The sequence below is a fragment of the Plectropomus leopardus genome, chromosome 18 (genome assembly GCF_008729295.1).
Source record: "Plectropomus leopardus isolate mb chromosome 18, YSFRI_Pleo_2.0, whole genome shotgun sequence".
Classification (NCBI taxonomy): Eukaryota; Metazoa; Chordata; class Actinopteri; order Perciformes; family Serranidae; genus Plectropomus; species Plectropomus leopardus.
Genome location: NC_056480.1, coordinates 1,046,310 through 1,070,312, shown reverse-complemented (window position 1 = coordinate 1,070,312; position 24,003 = coordinate 1,046,310). Strand labels below are relative to the sequence as shown.

The 24,003-nt window shown below is 39.2% G+C and overlaps 1 protein-coding gene across 1 annotated transcript in view; it reads right to left on the bottom strand.

The window, feature by feature from the left end:
* The window catches only part of LOC121958114 (glutamate receptor ionotropic, kainate 5-like), an 80,925-nt gene that overhangs the window by 15,898 nt on the left and 41,024 nt on the right, over positions 1-24,003 (bottom strand). The window contains 7 exon segments of the mRNA XM_042506986.1: positions 541-714; positions 2,281-2,390; positions 11,896-12,009; positions 20,755-20,769; positions 20,772-20,830; positions 20,833-20,959; positions 21,839-21,946. Coding sequence (XP_042362920.1) covers positions 541-714; positions 2,281-2,390; positions 11,896-12,009; positions 20,755-20,769; positions 20,772-20,830; positions 20,833-20,959; positions 21,839-21,946 — 707 coding nt within the window.

Sequence of the window (24,003 nt, the reverse complement as noted above, 5' to 3'; positions counted from 1 at the left end):
GAGGAGAGGAGAGGGGAGGAGAGGAGAGGAGGAGAGGAGAGGATGAACTTGATAGTAATTTGAGGACAAGCAGCTGTGACACATTCATGAAATTACAAAGATCTCAATGGAAAAGCAAAAAAAGATAATTATTCAAGTTAAATAAATAAAAAAAATGAAATGATGATAAAAGAGAAGAAATCAGACAAAACATTAAATATTCACAAAAGTTTCCTGTGAAACAAAGTTTTAAGAAGTCACAGATCTAACCTGTTTGATCTCAAAAGGCTGCAGATCTATTATATTTCAGCCCAAAAAACTACTGCTTCCATTTATCAGCCTCTCAAAGCCTCTCATATGGATGAGCTGCACGTTTTCCTTTTTTTCCCGAATAACCACGACTGTTTGAGGATTTCTTTGATGTGAGTCAAGATTTACGATGGATTATATATACATGTAGAAAAAAAGAAGACATCGAGGTTGGGAGATTTAAACCTATATTTCTGCAAGTCACTGATATAAACAACGAGAGCGTGCGTGTTCGTGTGCAGGTGTACGAACCAGACTCCGCTGACACAGCGGGTGGACAGAGCCCGGGGCATGATCTCCGAGCCCTGCTGCATGAAGCCGCCCACTGGGAACCACAGACTGTTTCCCAGCGTGTACTGGTTCTCCAGGACGTCCCGCCGCTCCCGCAGGCACGGGTGAGGGTTGTACCACTCATAGGGGCTCAGCCTGGAGAGTAGAAAGGACACAATTAAAAATAATTTAAAAAAATCATAATAATTCAATTTAAAATAGTTTACACTCCAATAACAGTGTGTGTAACAGGTGTTTACTGTTTTTTTTAACCTTATAGATAGTTTAATGTTATGGATAATGTATGTGCTGTGTTGCCATTAACCCCTGCCTGATAAATGTTATACAACCTCTATAAAATACACTAAATATGGCATACAACAGTTTTTGGGCTTTACTGAATATTAAGCAGGAGAAAAAGCATGCAGGCTGGTTCTTTAGTTGTATTTTAGCTTGTAATAAGTTATTCAATATAAAAAAATAATAATGATAATGTGGATTTTTTAATCGGCTTTTACTTGACTTTAGCTTGTCGTAATTGTTAGTATAAAATCCAGGTTGCATTTTGTTGACTTCAGTTTGTGATACATTTATTAATAAAAATATATATTTTTTACAGTGAAAATTCAGGTTTTTAATCAGACTCTTACTTTAGTTGACTTCATCTTTTAATTAATGTTTTAATAGAAAACCTTTTTTTAATCAGGCTTATGCTTTAGTCGACTCAAGCTTGTAATAAATATTTTAATTAAAAAACAACAATTTTTTTCTATGAAAAATAGTTTTTTAATCTGGCTCATACTTTATCTTGAAATAAATGTATGAATATTAAAAAAAACACCTTTTTTCATTAAAGAAAAAAATCTCAGACTTAAGTTGTTTTTTGCTTGTAATGCAAGTTTAGGCAGATAGGTCAGACAAACTTTCACCCTGGAGGCGGTTAAACCCAAAGTCAGCCGGCTTATTTTAATAACAAAGTATTGTGCAAGTATAATGTACATCATTTGATTTTATTTACAGCAGAGACAAACACGTTTAGGGCCACAAGCTAAGAGCCAGAATGTGTTGCGGGTTCGGTTCGGATTGAAACTACGTGGGTTCATGTCGGGACACTTTTTTTTTTGGGCCTGATGGAAAAATATTTAATGTCAGGGTTTGTACAAAAACACTTTTACTCAGCTGTGTTAAGATTATGCAACCAAATGACAAATTTTGTTTTTAAGACTTTTCCAGATAAACAGCTGCGATGTTAAATGTGTTTGTTTCACCTGCGTCAGACAGACACAGTTAAACTGTCGAGGTAAGAAACAGGAAGAGGTGAGCGGAGCGGACAGATTGATGCATTTACACTTTATACACGGAAGGAAACAACATAATAACTGTGTTTACGTGATCGACTAGAGAGTAAAAAACTCAATGTGATGTTTGTGTGAACGATGAGATTACACAAAGAAAGAGCGGCAGAAAGACCTATTCTTAAAACAAAATAAAGTTACAACAAAACAATAAACCATGACGACGACTTGACATTCATGTTATTTTGTCGTCTCACAAAGACAAACACAGTGTTATTTTTTTCATGAATCCACGACCTCTCTTCCAACTCTCAGGGCAAATATTAAAACTGAGAGATGACAACTGTGATTTGATTATTTATGGGTGTGAACACACACACACACACACACACACACACACACACACACGCAGAGGCAGGTGTGTTACCTGGCGGCGAGGAAGAGGACGCAGCTGACGGCGAGGTACGCCAACAGCATGAAGAGCCAGACAGCCGGAGAGAACGGATCCAGGAAGGAGAAGTAACCTGGTTTACGGCCCTGAAACACACAAAATCTCTCTGTTAATTGTGATTTCATTCCAGTTAATTAGAATTGTTTCCAATATTCAAAATGAAAAAGGTTAACTCTGAAGTTTTTAACTTGGGTTCAAATCTAAAGTATAAAGCAATTTTGCTGCTGGCCGAGATGTTGTTGTTATTGTTGTGCACTTTGTTTTTATTGTTATTTATTCCTCCTTTTTGTGCAGGAGAAACAAAGAAATCTACATTATATTGAAAAGAAACTGATTTAAGGCCATGTTTAGACGAGAAAAGTCCTACTAAAAACAAAAAAAGTCTTTCCTTTGTGCTTAAAAAAAAATCTGCATTCATATGAAAACATTTTGAGAACAATCCTCGTGTAAACAGATCTGCAAAAAACAACCGAAAACGCTGTAGTATGCCAGGCCAGTAGATGGCGGTGTAACTGTAATGCAGCACCATAGAAGAAGACCACCTGCATGCACTAAGTGCTGCAACGACGTCACCGTTCTTACAAAATCCATGCTTCTCCAGTTTACATGGCGGCAGAAGGGGGGTGTTTTCAAGAGATTACACTCTGGAACCCAGCTTTAAAAGTTTGCATTTTTTAGGCCTCCAAAACGCTGCTGTCGTGAAAAAAAAGGCCAAATCACAACAAAAGTTTAACGTTTCATTCAAGAACTGTTGCCATGGAAATAGCCCCTTGACTTGTGGCTATTGTTGCATGTGTTTTATTTTATTTTATTTTTTTTTCACTCTTACTATCTGGTTTTATTTTGTTTTATATGTGTGCAAAAAAACCCAAAAAACTTGACCCATATAATGCTGATCATTTGCACATTGCTATAACTGTAATTCTGTGTATTTGTTATTTGAAGACCGGCGTGTTTCATACTTGAATGGCGTCACTGAATTTCGACATCAAACCACAAGACCTTTAAATGCGAAAACACAAGTTTAACACCAGAGGAAGTTCTAATGTCTCCAGCTGGCAGCAGTGAGTTGTGATAATGACCATCTGCCGGTCTCGGAGCACAGAAAGCTGTCAACGTCTCGGGCTCACAAACACAACCTTCACGCTCTGATTGACATGCATGTATTTTAGAAAATGAAAATTACGTAGTTTTCCTTTTTTCTGCCCTTCAGCCCGTCATAGTTTGTCAGCGCATAAACCTGCAAACACAACAAGATAAAACCCTAAATTGCAGTTTCAAGTGTTTCAAGTGGTTCAAGAGTTAACGACTTGATATTCGCCGACCGGACGTCAATACTTGTGGGTTACTTGTGTTTCTAACATTTGCACACATTAAAAACTTAAAATTGTGGCACAGGCTCACACGGACGCCCTCAATAAATATACAGCGCAGATATGAAACTACTTAAACTGAGTCACAAGTTAACCCTTTAACAGGCATTAAAACCTGTTTTTTATACAATGCATTTTAGTATTTTGATTATGCTGTGATTCTACGAAATTCTATTTTAATTATATTAAATTGAACATTTGTTTTTTCTACCATACATTAAAAAAATATACGTGATAAAACATTGATTTTTTTGGATCATATCTAAATATAAAATAGATTTTTTTATAGATTCATTTTTATTTGTATCTGTTTTTGTTTATTTATTGTAGTTACTTTTATTTTCAGATTTCTATTATATTATATTGACTTTTGCACTTTATACAATGTATTATACTGGGGAAAAATTTTTTTCTTCATAGTGATGCAATTTGTTAACATATTCTACGGTCTGTAATGTTTTTTTGCAAAGGCATTTCTTAGTGTGACTGTTAAAGGGTTAAACCAAGTTTTTTCATGTTTACTGTGACAGAGTCATTTGTTCAATGACATTTGTACGAGAAAGTAAAGAAGGAACTTTACAAAGTAAAACTACATTAACCAAACAGCAAAAACCAGCAAAAACAATCTCAGAAACTATGTTGCATTTCCTAAAGTTTGTTTGCCGCGTTTTAGACATTTCTCTGTCAGCAGGAGGGCGTGTTTCTTTTTGTACTTGATAGATAACAGACGTGGGGGACATGACCACAATCCTCAGAGCTTGTTCTCACTTGATGTGGTGTCAGAGAGGTGAGTTCACCGAGTCGGGACGAGTCAGACGTGTGTCAGGTAAGCTGCCAATCACCCAAAACTCAATACACTTGCTTTCAAAAGCTTCCCCCGTAGGTCACTCAGCCTTAACGTTCTCACCAGAGAGTTGTGAGGTGAAGTAATTAGTGAAACGTATGTGAACACCCAGACCCGTACGTGATAGATCATTAACATGCCGCTCCAACAGCCTTCACTCTTCAGGTTTTACCAGATGTTGAAGCTGCTGCAGGGATTCGCTCCCACTCAGCCACACGAGCATTACAGAGATCCAGCACTAATGTAGGGTGATTGGGTCCAGCTCAGAGTTTTTAAATCTGACGTCAGACTGGATAATGAAGTGATATTAAATTGCAGAAACGACTAATTTTTTTTTAAGTCCAAGCGAGAAGTTATCGAACCGTCGCCGTGGTTTCCTTGGCAAAAGGCCTGTGGGTTTTTTTATTGAATATGGATTATTGCAGAAAAGAAGATCTGTGCTTAACAAAAGTTTATGATGCCTACACCTTTTGTTCAACGAGATAATGTTCAAAATTAACACCACTGTTGTAATTTTTAAGGGGTAGATGCAACTGCTAGAAGTCAAATGGTAACCGTGGGTTATAAATGACACTGTTGCGTGACTTTAACATTACTGTAGTGGGTTAAAGCTCAAATATAGCCTTTGATTAACTCATATATGTGAAGAGGAAAATACTTCAACAGGATTCTGATGTTAAAAAAAGTATGAAACAAAGTAGTTTAATCCACAGTTTTGTGATATCGTCTAACAGGAGTAATCAAATCAACAGTGAGAAAACCATGTTGCTCTGTCCTTAACTGAGCCTCAACTGTCCGAATTTCCCTTGAAGCAAAACAAAAAACAAAAAAAAGCCACCATAATGCTACCTTTACAGAATATCTCTCCTAAATCCACATGAATTACATCAAACAATTTTTATCTGACTTATAACATTTTTTCAATGACTTAACTTATTTGATACACTCAACTATTTATTCCCTTTAACATGAACTTTTAAACAAAAATACAGATTTCGCTTTTATTATTGGCTTAGAGAAAGCACAACCTTAACTTGGCTCCCACAATCACTGGCGACAAGCTTCCAACTCAGCTGAATAATACTACAAGTTGATACAACAAGTTGAAACATTTGAGTTAAAATAGTATAACAGTATATAAAAATATAACACTAAGACTCTAAAGGGAGACTACTGAGTGGACGAGTTTCTGCGTTCGCTGTTATGACATTTGATGATGTCCCTGATGCTAACTTGCAATTTGTATAATCCTGAAAGAATAACCTGTCCAACTCTCGCTATGACTGACTTGTACTCACTGCCGTCATTGGACGGATTGGTTAGGTTTAGTTAAGAAGAGCAATCGCGGTGAGTTCTTCCATGTCCGCTTGGTGTGTCTGGGCCTTTAAAAGTAGTGCCATCTTTAGTTATGTTCACTATTGCAGTGTGCAGTGGTTGTTGGTAGGAAATTGCTTATCATCATTAATTTCTAGCTGGTATGATTTTGCTTGACGCTTATTGCTTAAATAATGGAGACTGGACTCAGACAAGCTTTGAAGTAACTCAGAAGATGGTACATGGAGACGGGCGCAACTTGGTGCAACTCAGCGTGTTTATTCTGGTCATGGAAATGCAAACCAACGCAGCACGGTTTGACTCTGTGCGGCAAAAGGTTTCCGTGGAAAAGCCCTATTCGGTGAAATGCAGAACGCCAAAGTTCTTGTATTTGCATGTTTTGTGTTGTTGGCTGGCTTACTAACATTAGCCACCATTGTGTGAACTCTTGGTAAACATTAAATTAGCTGTTCATGGTCAGTAAATAACTGTTTGTTAAACCATGGTGTCTCTAAAGTCTTTGTATCTACATGTTAAATACAAAACAACAGGTAAAGTAAGAGCAAAAGAGCTTAAAGGCACTTTTGATGGATCTGTGACGAGTACAGAAACGAACTAAACCAAGTTACAATGTGTTTGGTCTCTCATCAAATTCATAAATATTCTTTAAGTGAGCATCACACATTTGTCTGACTAATAACGATGTCCCTCCGCCTCCCTCGAACACAGCTGGTATCTCCTAGGTGGTGATGTCAGAGCTGCTTGTACGCGCTGTAATAAATTGTTGTGACTCCGATGCAGCGAAAAGCAGAGTGATAATATATTGAGTACTAATGAATTGGGAGCAACAGCAGATATAAATTTACACTGTTCAACACCAGGGGGCAAGAACACTGATAAACATGATGGCACTTCACTAATGTGTGTGTATAAGTCAACAGCTTGAGCAATTAAAAAGATTACCATCTTTAAGTGTTCTCGCAAGCTATTTGGATAGATGCAGTGTGTGTGTGTGTGGGTGTGTTTTATAATGTGTATAAAGCTCTTTATACTCCCCGACATGATTGCATTGTTCATTTTGTTACTCTGGGAGTTGCAGAGAAGTTAAAAGATTGAGTGTGTTTTGGTTTGTTGATAAGAGCTTGTGAGCATTCAGATGTTTTGTACACTGCTCGTGCAGAGTGTATTTTGCTGTTTTAAATTCTGTGCTTACAGTATACAGGATCCACCGCACACCAGTTATCATGATACTGTGTTTTAGCTTTTTTGTTCAAAGTGCTGTATGCGATGTTCATAGATGTGACAGCAAACATCTGTTTGCTATGTAAAGATATAGAGGCGTGTTTGTGCCCCGAGCAACACATTCTCAGTCGTGACACGTCGCCACTTTCTCAGGACTTTAACGTCTACAAGTCATGCGCGAGGTATCCTCCTGCATCTGCTATTGATGCTTCAGGGCACCGCAATCAACACCGGGAAACAAACAAAAACACTTGGTTAGGTCTGGGCAACAAAAGCGGGGGATTAGGTTTAGGCAACAAGAGCACGTGGTAAGGTTTTGGCAACCAAAGCATGTAACAGCCAACTCACAGACATCAGCAAAAGTTAGTCGTTAGATTTAGGCAACAAAAGCACGTGAAAAATAACTTGTGAACGTCAACAAAAGCAAGGCAATTAGGCAATTAAAGCACGTGGCAACAAACATCAGGATGTCAACAAAAGCTAGTGATTAGGTTTAGGCAACAAAAGCATCTAACAACCAACTTCAGGATGTCAACAAAAGCTTTTGGTTACATTTAGGCAACAAAAGCATGTGACAAATACCTTTAGGAGGTCAACAAAAGCACTTGGTTAGGTTTAGGCAACAAAGTCATGCAGCAACCAATGCCGGGACTTCAAGAAAAGCGGGTGTTCAGGTTAAGGCAACAAAAGTGGGTGGCAACTACCTTTTGGAAATTAACGACAGCATGTGGTAAGATTTGGACAAGAAAAGCACATGGTAGGTTTAAACAACAAAAGCATGTGGCAACCAGCTTTAGGATGTAAACAATAGCATGTGGTTAGGTTTGCAAAAACGCATCATGGTTTGGCTCAACATTCATGGACGTGGAGAGCAGGCTCCGGTGTGAAAAACGGAAAGCCCGCTCTATAACGACTTTCCAGCTCCGCCGTAACTGACAGTTTTTCAAACTGACGCCATCCAGTGTCGTATCATATACTGCTGCAACAGCTGCCAACCAGCTGACCGGCGTCGTATCAAAACATTGTGTTGAGTTTTGTCCTGCTCCATTACAAAATGACTCTGCTGGGCTGCGTATCATACCGCTGTAAAGGTATAATTTGGCATTGGTGTCTGATGCCAAACAAGGTGGTATTTGACGATTTTGGAGTGAGAACAGGCTGCTCGGAGCAGAAAATAAAGATATTATATCTCCAACACTCGGCTCCTCATACCAAAAGATTGATAAATAGCACTGCAGGGATGAAGAGAAATGTGTGTTTTCTATTTGGGGATAAACTGTCCCTTTAAGTCCTTAAAAGTGGCAAACCAGTGGCCGACAGCAGAAGTTTAATGTCGTTGCTAATAACACTAAATGTTAATAAAACATGTATTTATTTGTTGTTGCCAGTAAAACATAATGATGCGTCTCCTCTGAGGCAGACTGCTGATGTGCTGCAGTGTCGCTGCCTGCAGATACTGTACATCTGCAGCTCATCAGTATTCCCCTCCACCATCTGTCCTCCATGTTTGATCCAGTCCACTGTTAGTGCCTCAGTGTATTGACTCAGTGATCAGTCAGCTGTTTAATGTGTGTACAGCCGAGGCCGTCCTCGCACAGCGGCGTCCCAAACTTCATTTTCTTAAGTGTTTATTTCAGGATTAAGTTGACGGGCAGCGCACTGTTACTCACGGTAACGGCCCGCGGCGGTGATTTACGTCCTCACGCCATCGAGCTGACGAGCAGTCAGAGATCGGTGGACTCGGTGCGGAGGAGAACTTGACTTGGGATTTGAACCGGGACTCCATAAATTCACTCCACTAAACACCAGGCGGCTGTTATCAAGTGCAGCACTGGTGACCATTATACACAGTAGATAGACTGGCTAACAGGCCGTGCTGACGATGGTGCTCTCACTCAGGGCCGCGGTCAAACTGGACCCGGGCCAAGAAGGGCTTCCTAAGTCTCGACTGCCCCCTCTGTTCCTCGTGTCAGTTGATAACACACTTTAGCGTTACATATTTGCAAACACATTTTCATTCTGTGCAAATCTTTTGGTATGCAATAAGTTTTTTTCCCGGCGATTGGTTGACTTGTTGCTTATCCAGCCTCTCACACACGATTTTGAAGGCCCTCATCATGTCTTTGTGTCCATTCAAGCTGCAGAGTGAGTTCAAGCTTGTTCTCGTCTTTGCGTTGATTTCGTGTGATTCTGCCAGGTCTAAAATTAACTTCATGCTTCTCACTGAATCCTTTCAAAACTCAAAGGATTGGGTGCATAAATAGTTTTTAACAGAAGCTAAAACAGACTTTTTTGTTTTGTTTTCACCCAAAAATAACTATTTTGGGTTCGTACGTCATGTCATCATCGGTGTCCTAAAGAATGAATGGTGAGCCAAACCTTGATGTCTGAACCTAACTACGTGCTTTTGTTAAACAAGGAAATAAACAATTGTAAGGCGTTTTACCAATATTGGAAGTTTATTTTGAAAAAATCTAATAAGGAGAAACTGTGTATTTCCTGTGGATACGTAAGCATGTTTTGAAAAGACACAACACATTTAACAGGTGTGAACTGACACACCGTCCTGAAATGTCAGTAACAGCTGTGAGAGAATAACTAGCACGTCGTACGGAGACGTGAACAGCACTGACCGTGCAGTAGTATTTGATGAGATGGGATGAAAACGTGTTGGTTACGGACTCACAACATGAGCTCATAAAGAAAAACCTGAACATATGACGGAGGATGCAGTATCGACTCCAGAGAGCTACAGAAGCTTCACAAAGCTTCTTGCAGAGTTATTGTTTTGGATTTCATCATATTCTCTGGTATTTATTCTTGTTATTTGTCCATCACCTGTAGGTGTTCTCACATACAGGAGGTTTTTTTTTCACTATATTTATTTATCTGAGCTGAATTCACTGACACTGAAACGCATCAGCGGGTAAGAAAGGAAAAAAAAAGCATAAACTGAACCCCAGTAAAATATTTCAACAGCTTTTCCTCTGGAGGCAGAAATAATTGATCATGTCTGACTTCTCAGCATTCACAGGAAACACGTCGTCCTCGCTCCGTCTTCTATGCAAATACATAAAGGACTCGCTGGCCTGTTTGCAGGTTGTTCACCCAAATTTTCAACCAGAGCAGACCTCTGTCAGACTCGCTCACAGGAAGTGAACGAGCGTGAAGTTAATGTTTCAAATTCCAGTCAGGGAGGCAGAGTCACCGATCCGCCCTCAGAGGCTGAAAAACTAATATTTTCCAAGCAGCAGCTCCTGTCACCTTCCCCCCAACTGAACCACATCACCCCTCCTCTCCCAAAAAAACAGCAGAAGAAGAAACATGCCCTCTATCTGTGTCCTCAGCTCTGCTTTTATCTGCTCTCCCAGCACTTCTCCCCCTGCGTGATCTCTCCAGTCGCAGGAATATTTGCTTTTGCTTCGTCCTGAACTCACAGTTTGACTGCGTGACCCCGGCGGTCGGGAGACTGTTGTTGCCTCCAGCGGCCGAGCTCCTGCTGAGGAGGCGGCTGCTGTTGGGACTGCAGCATTTTTTTTTGCTCTCGATTCATCAGACGGAGAGAAAGAAAGAGACGGAAAATGTCAACAGGTGCAGACGCTCTAAGAAATGAATGGAGATTTTAAAAAACTTCTTAAAAACGCTTATTTGGAAAAAACAAACAGGCCGCTGGGGTTTATTGAATGGGCACAAACTGACATTTTTATCTGCTGTAAATCAGCGTTGCACCAGCTAAACTCTGAACCCAACCGATCACACGATTACATCACGGTTATAGCTGCATTTTATTTGTGCAGATTCTTATATTCTCAACTGTTTTCAAGACAGTTTGCATCCTTTTTTTTCCTTTTCTTTCCTCAGATCCACACAGAACATTATTCAGCTGTCGGCTTGGCCATAAATGGCAGACTGTAGTTTAACCCTTTGAAACCTGGATCGGCAGCACTTTTCTTGTGCTGCTTCCTGACGCCTCTCAGAGTAATTAAACCCCTGAACCTTAAACGCACTGGTTTGATTTATTTCATAAACATGGGTCAAAGAGGCAACGAGAGACTTGGTAAGAAATGTTCGTTAAATTGTGAGAAATTTAGAAATTTAGAGAATTACTTTTAAAACGCTAAGGAAAAATTTCTAGGGAAAAAGAAAAGAAGAAAAATCTAGTGAAAATTATATTTATAATTATCATAGTTATATTTTAAAGTGATATCAAATTTATTTTTATTTTTTATGTTTTATGCTAATTGTAAGGTAATTTCCTTGTAGTTTTAATCACAGATTTCTACATTTTGTTTTTCACCACCCTGTTTATGTGGAACTGCACACATTTTTGTTTAGTAACATAAAAAACAGATATTGATTTTGTTCATATGGATGATGCTCAAAAATTAAGTTGGTTATTTAGATATGAAACGTTTAGATTAGCTCGCTATCTGGATAAAGCATGCAAGATAAGAAAAAACATCTTTATCAAGATAAACTGTAGATTTGTAAAATTTGTGAAAATCTTTCACTGTGCCATTCATTATTTTTGCAAGAACATAGATTGAATAATATTTTGTAACTTAATTTATCTTATGTACCTTCTTTTTCTCTTTTGGTGATATCAGTAAAAACTGGCAAGAGACAGAAAAAAAACCCAACTAACTAACTAACTAACTAACTTCTTTAACTAATTTCTGGGTCATTTTTTCTTAAATTGCTCATTGGCTTCTTTCCATTTGTTGAGGGAAACCAAGCCGATTTGCTCAGGTTTTGAAGGTTTAAATCCGTTAAAAGGTACAAGACTAAATCAAATAAAGGGTGCAGAGGTGACTTTACCAGATGAACCCGGTAGAGGATGCTGATCCCGAGGGTCATGAAGGGTTTGGAGAAATCGATCACCTTCTCTCTCTCTGAGGTGATGGTGAAGCCGGCGACCGCCAGGTCTGCTTTCTGCAGAGAAACACAGAGAAAGATGGAGAGTTCAACTGTTTTGCATTAACAGAAAACGTTTTGGAGGAAACATAACGCCTTCAGGAATATTGTTTTTCTGTAATGATATGCTCTCTGATCCAGCCCTGAAATCCCAACATTTCCTCAACAGCACAGTGTTTGAATCTGTGTTGAGTCTCAAAACATCATCAGAGAGAACGAGTGATGTTTGGTCGTGATAATTAAAACACATCGTGTGTCATTTAAATATAACATAGAAATTTCACACTGAATTTCCAATGTTTTTGGTGCGTAGTTAAAGGAACACGTCACCCTATAAATGACCATTTGTTTATCAGTTACTCACCCAATGGTGACTCAGTTTTATTTCCACAGAATATTCGGCCTATATTAACTGCCTGTATAATCAGTTTGCTCAAAACATATATTAAAAGTAATATATGCAATCGGTTAAGCCAGTAGTAAACCAGTTGCTAAAAGAATAAAGATATACTTCGTCCAGCGTCATTGTGCGAATTGCTCATTTTTCCCAATATTTGAAATGGTTTTTTTTTTTAAATTTATTATCAGTATTTAATATTTTTAGTATTATTTAGTATATATATATAAATATATATATATTTTTTAATTTTAGTATACAGGACAACAGCAGGGCGTGTCAATGCAACAGCTAGTAGCTCCTCAAATCCTGGCTACTTTTTTGCTAAATTTTTTCTATTTTTTCAATTCCATGGTCTTTTCTGGGGAAGCACGACTTTTCTACGATAGAGAAGCACTTATCAAAATCGGGAAAAGTTGTGTGAGGTTTGGACTGAATGCAGCAGAATGCCAGAGGATCCCCACCAACAGCATACACTGAGCGGTGAGTCAGGTGAGTCACAGAGACATGGTTAACCCCTGACATCCAGGATCAACCTGTTGCACCGGATGGGCGGATCATGTTCAGAACCGAAAGGACGACTGATGCAAATTCAAAAAATGCACTGCAGGAACTGAATGATGCCACCAGCAGCAACATGCCCAAAACAACTGGATGTAATTTTCATAGCAGCTGGTGATTTTAATCAACTCATCCTTCAATTACAAAGATGTAGCAGGATCAAGGACAAATTGTAATTTCATTTTTTTTCAAACTTTGTTTTTAAAAAAAAGACTAATAAATCTACCTTCTACCTTCCTCTTCTACCTTTATCAACATCCCTCTCTTTCCTTCTTGTAAAACAAAGAAATGTTTTTTCATTACTCGAGCTGAACCTTTGGGCGGCTGCAAATGTACAATGAAATGTGATTTGCGATGTCTAGCTAACACCGCCCACCATATAAAACTGCACTTGTGTGTTTCTCAAGGTTAATAGTCTCTCTGCAGCAGCACATGCGCAGATGACGATTACTGTCTGCTCTGACTGATATTTTGGCACGTCGGACTGCCCAGCAGACCACCCCGGCTCCAATTAAACGGCCATCTCTTATTACAAGGTTGAACTATACTGATTCCTCAGCCTCGGGAGCCGCAATTAAAGGGAACACCTTTGTTCCAAATGTTTGAACCTTCTTTGAAGAGATTCTGAGGCTTTTAATGAAATATTGATTTTTATTGTACAGAAGTCGCAGTTGTTACTGAATGCATTACAAGATAACAGTGAATTGTTATTGTGCAGCTCTCAGGGGGACGGCAGGGCACTAAAAACTGCAAAATAAGAGCTTTTGTTCCTCGTGTGGCTCACTGGGTAAATCATGAAGCTCATACTGGTCCCGTCTGAAGCCAGGACACACTTTAATTTAGGCCGCACACATCTATTGTTTATTATGCAGGTGTATGGGGACCTCAATATCCTGTAGAAAAGCAGATCCCTGCACGACGCTCTTGCATTCAGGATTTTATTGAATCAGTGCATGAGTCACACTCTGCAGATCTGAAGTGACAGAATTATTAGTTTGATGCACTGATTCAATAAAATCTTGAATGTAAGAGCAGTGTGCAGGACTCTACCTTTTAAAATGAAGTGTAATGCTTATAAAAAGTCAAAATCAGGTCAAATCAGTGCTTAAGTCCCAAATCAATTGCCAACCCAACTGGTATTTTATGTTTCTGCACAACACGAGTATGTTACATTTGTTCGATATAATGTAGCAACTGTGCTGCAACTTCAGCTTCCCTGCACTTAAACAATGCCGTGGTTAACAAGTAAATAAGTAGTTATGGTAAGTAAAAGATGATATTTGACTTAAAATACCCACTTTTGGTGGCTCAAAGTAGCTGGAAGCACAGAAATGTCTCAATACGTGAAAAGTGACATACTATGTAGGAAGACTTTGTTGTGGGCAGACGAAGGGTAAGGCACAAAAAACACTTACTTATGGTAATTAATGTCTCAATAAGCAGCCCAGTCGCCATAAGAATTTGTTGGCGCTTCACGGTGGATGGTGTGTCAGCTTGGCGAGACGCTACCAAGCTACAGACCACAGTTTGAGCCCAACAAACAACAAAACCAGTTGTGATTTAGCAAGTCATTGGCGTTGCCAACACCACTTTATGCACCTTTTTCTGTGTTTTGCAGCGACCTGTCGCTATTTTTCCAGCAGCTTTAAGGCACAAAAATTTGTTGTTTTACCAAAATAGTACCTCATTTCCAGCCAGGATGGTGACATGAAAAGTGGGTACTGTGTGTGGAAACATGATATTTTTTATGATACTACTGGGTTTTTTTCTGAACATAACTATATGTTAACTACAATGTTCAATATTTATTTTGTCTCATTTTATTTATTCATAGACATTCATTCATTAAGTGTTGTTATGACCACCAGAGAAGTCATACTGTCTTCTCTGGTCTGCTCGTACAGATAATTGTGTCAAACAAAGAGACCAAAGTCACTGTTAGTTTTTTCTGTTTGTTTGTTTGTGCGTTTGTTCATGGCGCTGTTTCCGAAATTTCTGCAGCTTCCTCTTGGATGTGTGCAGCTCAATGTCTGGCATTTGATGGCTCCCTCTTTATAAAGTAAAGTCCCAACCTCACCTGTGCGCTGTGCCCATAAACTTTACAAAAACAGCAAATTAAGAAACAAAATATACATTAAAAAAAAAAATATATATATATTTCTTATATTTGTCTGCTTTCATTCTCCAATAATTGCAGAAAATCTGTTTGGTCTTGTAATGCCAATTAAATATACATAAACAAATGAAAATGCATAAAAAAAAGGTAAATGTTACATAATGAATTTTGATTACATTCCACGGCTGAGGACTCTTCTTTCTTCTAAAACTTTCTCATTATAACTCAGCTCTCACCACACTGGGACTTTGTGTTGTGTGTTTAATGAAGAGTTTAATGCAAAATCACAATGTTATCTCAATTTGCCCCGTTAATGTTGTTCTGCTGCTGAATGAATGAAGGAGATCTGCTTTGTTTTTTATTTCAGCATCAAGAAACATTTAATTTAATTCTAATTCTATTTACGCCAGCCAGCCATATGTGATTATGTCATGTGAAAAAAACACATCTTTATGCCCTTTTATAATGCCCTTTAATGTGTTTTATTATCCAGGAGCTTCGTGTGAATGATGGATTTAACCTTGCTGGGCAAACACGAGCGGAGTGAAATTAAAGTTGAAAGATAATCTCATTTAAGTTTTGGAGTCAACAGAGACACGCAGAGTGGTGATCCATAGAGGAGCGTTTATCTGGACCCCCAGACGTTCCCTCTCTGCTCCTTAATTAAACACTTAATTGATTAACGAGTAGACACTTGTTAAACGACTCAGTAGAACAATTTCACCCCACTTTCATCACACAGAAGACCGGCGGGCCTTATGGTGTGTGTGTGTGTGTGTGTGTGTAGAGACACATTTGTTTGTATGTTGTGTAAGATGGGGGTAAAGTGTAGTGCAGCAACAGATGTAGGTAAATGAGAGGAGATCAGCACAACTCGTGTACAGGAAGAGAAGACAGACAAAAAACGTTTTGTAATTTTTTTAACACACATTTCCATAAAAGGCTTAAAGAGTCCCTGGCTACTAAGATAAAAGTGTGTGTGAATACCTGCTGGCCTGAGTTTGTGTGTGTGTGTGTGTGTGTGTCATGTGTGTGTGTGTGTGTGTGGTGTGTGTGTGTGTGTGTGTGTTCGTTCCACGCTGAGGGATCCCGCAGTGTAATTTGAAAAACAGCTCTGTATAATTAGTAAGAAAAAAGACAGTTGATTAGGCTCTTAATGGGTCTGCTTGTGTTTCCCAATTTCCTATTTTTTTCTGACACACACACACACACACACACACACACACACACACACACACACACCACACACACACACACACACACACAATCATCAGCCACCATCACCATTATCATCAGCATTATGTGTAGCTAATGCATAATTGGTGTGTGTTATTAGCGGTATTAGACAGGAGCCACCGACGTGACAAACAGCAGTGTATTTGTTGGTTGTTGTTTTTTGCAGTATTGTGGAGCAGCTTTTACACCACAAACACACATTTGTACCACAGTACTTGTGAGAAGCTGCACTGACAAGATCCAAGTTCTTCTCTGACCCTTCAAACTCAACCTAATTGCCAGAATAATCATTACCATTGTACGTTTTTTTGCACCCTTGCAGATCATGGATACATTACTTTTTTGCACATTATCATAGCTGCATCACGCTGTGGTAAAACGTGTGGTTAACATGCGGTTAACGTGTGGTTAGGTTTAGGCACAGCTGGGAAAACATTTTGCCTGGGTGCAGACATTTGAATCTCCCCACTCCATTGAGTCTGAGTTTACTGATTCTGGTCATTTTCATCGTGAAATGAAAGAGCGCTGCAGGGGGACTCCAACCAGCCAACGAGTGCTACAGGCAGGGCCAACGGCACTGTCATGTTGATCTGACGTGTTCTGTCCAATGGTACACCAGAACTAATGAGGCGTAACAACAATGGCAAGTGCTATGGACATCATCGGCACAACTATGGAAGCTGTCCTAAATCCACGTCTTCTCGATATCGCCCGAACACTGCAGTTTATTTTCATTTTTGTTCCACTTCTCTCCTAAAATCCCGGCAATGGAGGTATGTCAGTGTATCCATCACTTTGTACTTAACATTATATTAGATTAGTGATCGATTAAGGAAAACTGAATCCCGCTCGCACATGGATATCAGTTAGACTGGATGCGATGTCAGGCTGCAGATGGAAATGGACTCCATTTAGTGTTACATGCCGACAATTCTGTCTGACAGGAAGCAAGACAATGATTATGTTTTAGTTTTAAAATACTGATTTGGGGGGTATAATCCCAATGAGAGAAATAGAGCAGCAGGTCAAAACACCCCTTTTGGCACCTCAAGAATGGCAAAAAAAAACAGAAATGAGTAGTCAAATCACAACTGATTCTGTTTTTTAGTCTTGAACAGTGGTCTGCAGATGACTACACCACTAAAAACACACAAATATAATGTATTTTTGCAAAAATGCACACAATGCCATCATCTTTTTTTTTTTCCAGGGACTCGACTGTAAAACAGCCCCAACCACTCCATCATGGTGGACAGTTTGTTTGGTTTAAATTGTGACAAGAGTTTTGCTAGGTGAACACATACAAAAACAAAAATAACTGAATATAATGCCTAATGAAATAAATTCATTCACCCTTTGAAACCTGAGCAAAATGTCCGGATTTCTAAAAAAAAAAAAAAAAAAAACATGGGAAGGTGAAAGAAATGACCCAAAAGTAGCAAAAATAAACAAATAAATGAATAATAAATAAAAGCAACAAAGTGCATGGAAATCACCTAAAAATCAGAGGGGAAAAAATCAAAGAAAAAAAGTGAAAAATCAATAAATAATTACATAATTCAAGGTATATGATGATAGATGATCATTTTGTAAAAAAATATCATTTTTTTTGGAGATATTTCCTTCATAAAAAAAAATTTAAATAAATAATTTGCCAAACTTGTTTCCTGCAGTTTGCAAAACAATTCTTGTCAAGTTGCTCATTTTACCGACAATGTTTTTAAAACAAAGGAAATCCGTTTCCTCAGGGTTCAAAGGCTCAAACACCAGTGAAGTCTTTGGATGCAGCTCAAAAACAATGATGTTCATCCAGGTTTTAAAAGTTTAACTACTTGAGTTACAGTTCTGGACTTCAATTGGACCCGTTTTGCAAAAACGGTAAAAAGAAACACCCCAAAGGCACCATAAGAGCCTTGAGTATTATTAAGTCGACTTTGCATTAAGTGTTCTTTGGTCTGACGGTTTCTCTGTGCACATTAGCAGTTTATTAAGTCAATTAAAACCAGCCCCAAGTAATAATAATAATAAAGGAACAGCGCTGCTTTCTCATTTGCACCTCCTCTTCATTTGTTAAAAGTCAGAGCAAACTTCCACCGGAGCAGAGGGATCATTTTCTCCTTCGGTCCGAAACATTTGGGGCTTCCCTCCAAGTTTATTATTAGATGTAGAGGTAAACTGCAGAGATGGTAAAGAGGTAAATGAACTGCAGTTGTCTCGCGCATTCACAGTACATGTCACATTCACCCATCCACACCGACATTCACACACCGGTGTCGAGGCTACCGGACATGGTGCCGCGTGCTCTCGGTCACCGTTCATATGCACTCAATCTCTGATGGCGCAGGATCCAGAGAAATTTGGTATTCAGTATCTTGCCCGAGGATACTTTGACGTGTTGACTGGAGGCGCCGGGGATCGAACTCCCGACCTTACGCTCAGCGCCACAGCCGCCCCACCATCCATATCTGAGGTTATGTTGTTAGAATCAGATCAAGTGTGACCGCACAGAGAATATTTCACACATTAAAGCAGCATATCGACTGTGGCCAAGTGAACACACACTCGTGAACACTCTCCGATGATTGCACTCGCTCGAACATCGGTTCTGCGTTAGTTGTTGTGGCAACAGGCGGCGGTGGGCGGGCGCCAGGGGTGCCTGACGTGGGCTCCGAGCAGCTGACAGTGATGGCACCCTCAACAGCAACACAAGAGTCGGCCAATTATACTGGTGGTGGAGTGCTGGAGAGCTGCTCGGCCCTGAGCGGCGCAGACACACAGAGATGCTGAGGACGCATTAAGTGGCTCAGCCGAAGCCCAATTTCCCCTGTTAGTTGTTTTCTCAGGGAAAGTGGCTCATTTTAAGTCAAGTTGAGTCTAATTAAAGCTGTGCTGAGAATTGCCTGCGCGACGAAGCTGCGCGAGAAAGTAAAGACGATAAGGAGAAGTGTCGGCGACCGCGTGTGTGTGTGTGTGTGTGTGTGTGTGAGACAGCCCTTGCAGTCTATCTTGCGAGGACCAATTTGAGTTTCACACCCTGAGAGTACGGACACTTCGTCCGGTCCTCACTCCTTCAGGTTGTGTTTGTGTTTCAGGGTTGTGTTTTGCGCTGTCGTACTTTTGGAGCGTTTTGAGTTTTAGAATGTGAAATGTGAGGGCGTTTTAAAGATTTGAATACAGTTTTGAAAAAAAGCAACATTTTAGGAAAGTGAGAAAATGTTTTGGAGAGTGAAGACATTTTTTTTGGATGTTTTTGGGACGAAACGTTCTGAAAATAAAGGCCATTGTGTGTATACATATGTATGAGTGTATGTGTATGTAAAAGACATTTTCTGAAATGCAGGACCCTTTTCAAAGTGCTTACTAGTTATTTTTCAAATTCACTGCATCTGAATAATTGTTATATCTATTGAAAATATCAAAAGTAATGGCCGCCATCCATGAAGAGTAATCAAAACCCAAAATTAAGTCCAAGAACTGTTTGTTTATTCTGTCCAAAAAGTAAAAAGTCATAGGAAATAAATTTACTCCTAACCATTCCCCAAATTATTCATCAGGTTTCTAGGTTTCCTCTCTTCCAGGAAGCAGTCAGGGTTACAGTTCTGCTGATTTAACTGCAATAAATTGTGAAACTTGTAATAATCCCATTTCCTAGCCGGTGGGTTCAAGGAAACTCATCAAATTCCAATCATTCTTTTACTTTCAGGTGCATGTGTGTCACATGTTTGTAATAGACTACGGCTTCATTTTCTGATAACACCGTTTTTGGCAACCACGTGACATAAATGGGATTTAGGAGCCTACATAAAAACTGGACAATCCAAACTTTTAATATGGACGGATCATCTGACTTTTCAGACAAAAAGTGGAAAATTATTGTTACCCTCCTCCTTCGCAACCAGCCAGTCGCCAGAAGAAAATGTTGGCATTGTACGTTTTTGCAAACCACAGATGTGTAAGATTTGTGTGTTTCATTCATATCATATCAAGGTTTTAAAGGTTATGTAGTATATGAGCTGACTGTCGTCTGCAGCTGCAGGAGAGAAAGGATGGCTCCAAGCTTCAGACTGCTGTTTGCAATCAACAGACAACAAAACTGGTTGTTTTTAAGTGTTTTCAGTGGCTTTTTCACCATTAAACAAGGTCATCTTTTTACCGCCCCATCGCTGTGTTTCCACCAGGAATCATGCCTGAAAAATGCTTAATTTTTACAAAGACATTGCTGTGTTTTAGCCACCAAAACAAGGGATTTTTAGTGAAAACATGATCTTTTCCTAAACATAACGAAGTGATTTTTTTTCGTGCCGAAACCTAACCACGTGTTAACCACAGTGTTTTTCAATCATAAAGTTCCAATGTATTGTCTACAGAGCAATGTACAAATGTAATGTATCCATGGTTTGCAGACATTCACTGAGCCAAAATTTATTCTGGTAACTTCGTTGCCTCCACTTACCCGGTTGATGAGTTCTCTCCCACCATGCCGGTCCAGCTGCCGTTGGGCTCCGGGGCTCCGTACAGCCCGTCGTCACCAGCTTGATTTTGAAGGAGAACTTCAAGATGTCGGAGAGCTCCCGCAGCATGTCCACACAGAAACCCTCGTACTGCTCATTACCCTGGAAGTCCTGGTAATTGGCCCTACGCATCACGTACGGGTTTTCCTGTCAGAAGATAAGAGACATCTTAAGACGGCTGATTCAGTGATGTCTAATGTTTCATTATGGTGAAATATTAAAGACAGGGTTCGTCATAAAAAAACCTGAAAAAGTCATGGGATTTGCAAATAGCAATTTCCAAGCCTGGAAAAGTTTTGGAAAACTAAATATTCCCTGAAAGTTTAGGAAAAGTCATGGAAATCTGTTTCACAGACCTGTATAATAACACACAATGTGTCCAAGGGCCGTTGTAAATATGAAAATCCGACAATCATGTCTGTTTTTACAGATTCTGGCTGTGATAAATGGTGTTATTTGAGTGATTTTTTAAGAAAACATGCTTGGGTTTGGAAGACATGCTGTAAAGAAAAAAAAGCCAAAATATTTTTTTCATGTTTTCAATGAAAATCTCCAAAATGTTTTCTTTGAAAGTTGCCACAAATGTTTTTTTTAAACAGCAAAAAACATTTTTTAAAGAAAAAAAAAGGCAAAACTTATATATATATTTTAAAAGAACACATTTTCTTATTAAAAAAAGGCAGTAAAATAAATAGAAAATAAAGCTATTTAAAGATGGATGCCCCTCCGCTAAGCATACATGAAATAAACATAAGTCCCTCCTCAGTGCTTAAAAAATTATTTGACGTGCCTCCCACTTTTTGCACCTCCCCCTCCCCTCTCATAAATAATGAACAGTCCCTTGGATATATTTAATATACAGTTCAAATCCTGTTCTGAATTAAAAATATTTTCAAAAGTTATTACACAGTAATGAATAAGAACCATTAAGGAGAATCGGATCGTTTCAGAGTATGTTTGTTTCAGAGCATTTGCCTCAAAGTCATGGAAATGTGCTGGTTCAACTGTGTATGAAGAGCTTTTTACCAGTATTGTGGTGACGATTAGCGTCTTGTTCGCCAGCGTCTCGGACGCGTTGAGATCCAGGGAGGTGGAGTTCATGGCCAAGGTGTTGTTTGAGTACCAGGTACCAATCTGTCCATCGAGGAGGAAGCAGAGACAAAGAGGAGTCAGGAAATGTTCAGCTGAAGGGAAGAAGTGGAGAGGATGTGAGTTTTTAGACTGAGATTTCACTTAAAACAAAGGTGGAGGTGAACCAGAAGGAGATGAAGAAATAAACTGCAAACTGAGAGATAAGAACGAGGGTAGAGGGCGAGAAACAAGGACAAAGGGCAACAGACAAATAAAAATGATAAAAGTGTGTTCTGAGACGCAGGGAGACAGACGGGGAGAGGAAGCTGAATACTTCTCACTGCAGAATCAATTGTAAAATCAATAAAGGAGGATCTGGGTCCTCCCGCCTCATTCAGCAGGTTAAATAAGGTCATAAATACGTGCATCTGCTGACCCTTACACCAACCCCATCACATCCCCGTGACCTCACGACCTTTCCCGACCTCTTGTTTGTTTGTGTATTTATCAGCGGTTAGGGTACCGTGCTGTCACCCAGGGGACACGCTGACAAAGAGCGGGGGCCACTCCCTCCCAGACGGCCATCGTGATGTGAAAACTCATTTCTGTGAGGTGGAGTTCAGGCGTCCTCTCCTCCCCGAAATTCTGTCCAACCGTTCCCATCTTTCTTATTACTTTTTTCTTTGTTTTTCTTTGTCTTTTCGCCTTCGTGACTCCAATGTAAAGAACATTTCTTTACTTTTCTGCCTTTTCCGACACTCAGAGTGCTCTGATGACAGTTAAAGTGCTGTGATAGTAATAACAAGTCAGTCTGAAGGAGGTCGATATTAAAATCAGACTATAACATTTATGTTTGTATGTTCATTTCATTTCATTTGTGTTTACTAAAAGGAATAGTTCGATGTTTTTTTTAACTGAGGTTTTATGGTGTTCTTATACACAGTAAATGTATTACCAACACGTTTTCATTACAAAGTCATTGAATACTTCTCTTAGGTCAGTGATACTTAACTTGCGAGGATGCCAGGTAGCCCCAAAACAATTTTCTAATTTGCAATAGAAATAAAATGATTCACACTGGGAAATGTTTTTGTACTTTTAGTATACATAAAGTGTCAAAGTTCATAAAACAGCACTAAAATAGAGCTTGTTTATGAAAGAAAGTGCCAGAGGAGGATTCCCCGCACCCTCCGACAGAGGTCCCGGCAAAGCCCCTAATGTCCTAAAGTGCTAAAAATGTTCTAAAATCCAAGAAAGGTCCCAAAATCATAGAAATGTTCTAAAATCCTAGAAAAGTCTGAAAAACCTGGAGACGTCCTAAAATCCTACAAACATCCTAGAATCCTAGAAATGTCCTAAAATCTTACAAATATTCTGAAATCCTGGAAAAGTACCGAAATATGAGAATAAATGTCAGAAAACCCTACAAACATCCTAAAATTTTAGAGAAGTCCTTAAATCCTAGAAATGTTCTAAAATACTAGAAATGCCCTAAATTCCTGGAACATCTTAGTAGCTGAGAAAGGTAATAAAATCTCAGAAACATTCAGAAATCCTACAAATGTACTAAAATCCTACAACTGTCCTAAAATCCTAGAAATGTCCTAAAATCTTAGAAATATTCTGAATTCTTAGAAAAGTCCTTAAATCCTAGAAAGTCCTGAAATCTGACAAAAGTCAGACAAAACCCTACAAACATACTAAAATCCTAAAGCCCTCAAATCCTAGGCATACCCAAAATTCCTGGAAACATCCTTAAATCCTAGAAACATCCTAATATCTGAGAAATGTAATAAAATCTTAGAAATATTCGGAAATTCGATAAAAGCCCTTAAATCCCATAAATGTTCTAAATTGTCCTAAAATCCTCGAAACGTCCCTAAAATCCTCGAAACGTCCTAGAATCATGTATGGGGCTGCTGCCACTGGCCCCTGACCTCCTGTCATTTTTGCAAAAGTGGCCCCCAAGCAAAGCACATTTAGTTTTACTGTTTAGGTGGATAAAATACATTTTGCTGCCGACCCCTCCACAACTTCTGTCAGACTCCAGTCTGCTTTCCCAAACTGGGGGCGTACCAGCCGCCGTCTACCGTATGTAATACACTGACTTTTAAAAATGA